This window comes from Drosophila montana, unplaced genomic scaffold (assembly GCF_035044405.1).
Source record: "Drosophila montana isolate Dmon_TW-CO22-7 unplaced genomic scaffold, ASM3504440v1 contig_833_1, whole genome shotgun sequence".
NCBI classification, from domain to species: domain Eukaryota; kingdom Metazoa; phylum Arthropoda; class Insecta; order Diptera; family Drosophilidae; genus Drosophila; species Drosophila montana.
In genome coordinates, this window is record NW_026999122.1 from 50617 (window position 1) to 52601 (window position 1985).

Below are 1985 nucleotides of genomic sequence, written 5' to 3' on the forward strand. Positions count from 1 at the left end.
GTGAGGGCGTATGGAATTAGCTGCACACGACTTTGCGTGTCTTGCATAAATTCATGTATAAAAATTAATTTATATTGCGCTATATCTTATAGCAAGAGCACTCTACAGAAAGTAGAAAATAATATTATAGTATACTGAAAATTATGAATATCCGCGATTTTTCTGTAACCTGGTTTTAGTTCAGTATATATTATATTACAAGTCTTACACCTGTTGTAAAACGACAAAAAATATATATGGTAGGTAAAGAACGAATAAAATTGTTTATTTTTAACGAAATATTTCAATTCTTAAATACTTAAGAGAATCATTAGGCAATAAAAAATTCTTTTTGTGAACCTTTTTTCCCATTTCAATGGGTGCAGGGTAAGTATATATAACGAATTAGTCGGGAGAGTAGTTGGAGAGCAAAGGTTTCAATTTCAATAATTCTTTTGTACATTTAAAAATATTACTTACTTTTGCAGGACCTGTAGTTTTTCTAGCAACTCAAACTTTTTGGGATCCTCCCCTTTTAAAATGCGCCAACGATGTACTCCAGTTGGTGTTTTTGCATCTTCTGTGAGAGCCCTTATTCGAATACGTTCCTGATTTAGAGCTCTCTGTAAACGCACTATTTCTTTCCTCATGTCAGCCGTACTTTTAATAGCATGTTTGAGGCATTCACGTTCTGTATAAAGATTTGAAATTTCTTTTTTTAAGAGCCTTATGTCCTCAACCCGTTGATTGTATTGCGTGGTGCCATTATCAAGAGCATTTTGTGCAATCTGCAATTTTTCTTTGATAACAACAATTTCGTCGTTACGGCGAACCATTTGAAGTCCAACTAAATTTCTTTCTTTCCGCATTTCCTCTAGCTCATGACCCATTTTCATAAAACGGAACTCATCATTTGAGATAGCTTTTGCCAACATTTCATTTTTCTCCTTTATTTCTCTCAAATCTTTCCGCAAGCTAGCAACCAAGTTTTGTTTGTTCTTCAACTCAGATTGCAACTCTTTAATGTTGTTATTAAGATGCTCAATTTTTAAATTCAATGAATTTATCTTTACTTCGTTTGCACTAATCTCAGTCGTTAGCTGTTGAGTTTGATGACCAGATTCCTATATTAAAAAAATTTATGGTTTAACTTATATATCACAACAATATGTCAATAATACCACATACAGCTTGAAGTATACGAAAATTATCACGCTCCTGTGTAGTATTTTCTAAGCTTCGCTGCAATGTAATTTTTTCGGAGTGTAGCGCTTCTAGTTGTTTTTTAAACTTATGTACTTTCCGTCGTTTTTCATATAACTTCTCTGTAAGATCATTCAATTGGTTCGTTTTCAATGTAATCTGGTCTGTAAAAAATATTGAAAATAAAAAAGGATTTAGTTTTATGATTGTCAAAAAATTAATTTAAATAATATATTTTGGGATGGCATGTTTGTGAATAATAAAAGAAACATTAATATTATTAACCTTAAAACGATGATTTTATACCCCTGCAGAGGAAATTATAATTAATTCATTTTCGAAATGTATGACGCATAGTAGAATATATATTCTTTATGAGGTCGGGTTATACTAGGGTATAATAACCCGTACTTGGTATACAACAAAACATGGAAAACACACAAACTAGTAAAATATCGTCATAAACCAACTTGTTCTTAAAATCAAACGGAATAAAAGAGCTATCTTGAAAAACAAATAGTTTTTTGTAGAAGAACCTCATTTTCGACCGATCGTTCCTATGGCAGCTATATGATATAGTGATCCAATATAAACAAGATTTTGCATAAATGTAGGCAACACAGTGAAACTTATAAAAAGCATGTTTGGTCAAGATATCTTGAAAAGAAAAAAGTTTTTCGTACAAAAATTATTTTTTGACCGATCGCTCGTGGCAACTATTTGTACGGAGCAAATATTGTCTATACAACAACTTAATTATTGACCGATCGTTGCTAAGGCAGCTATATGATAACAGAATGAGG

General features: G+C 31.7%; 1 protein-coding gene across 1 annotated transcript; it reads right to left on the reverse strand.

Annotated features, from left to right (window-relative positions):
- Positions 1-455: 455 nt before the first annotated feature.
- On the reverse strand, positions 456-1346 carry LOC135440106 (cilia- and flagella-associated protein 58-like; the record flags this gene model as incomplete). The annotated part of the gene is made up of 2 exons (XM_064699116.1): positions 456-1103; positions 1168-1346. Coding segments are annotated over 2 exons (827 nt in total), but the record flags the coding sequence as incomplete, so codon positions are not given.
- Between the last annotated feature and the right edge of the window lie 639 nt (positions 1347-1985).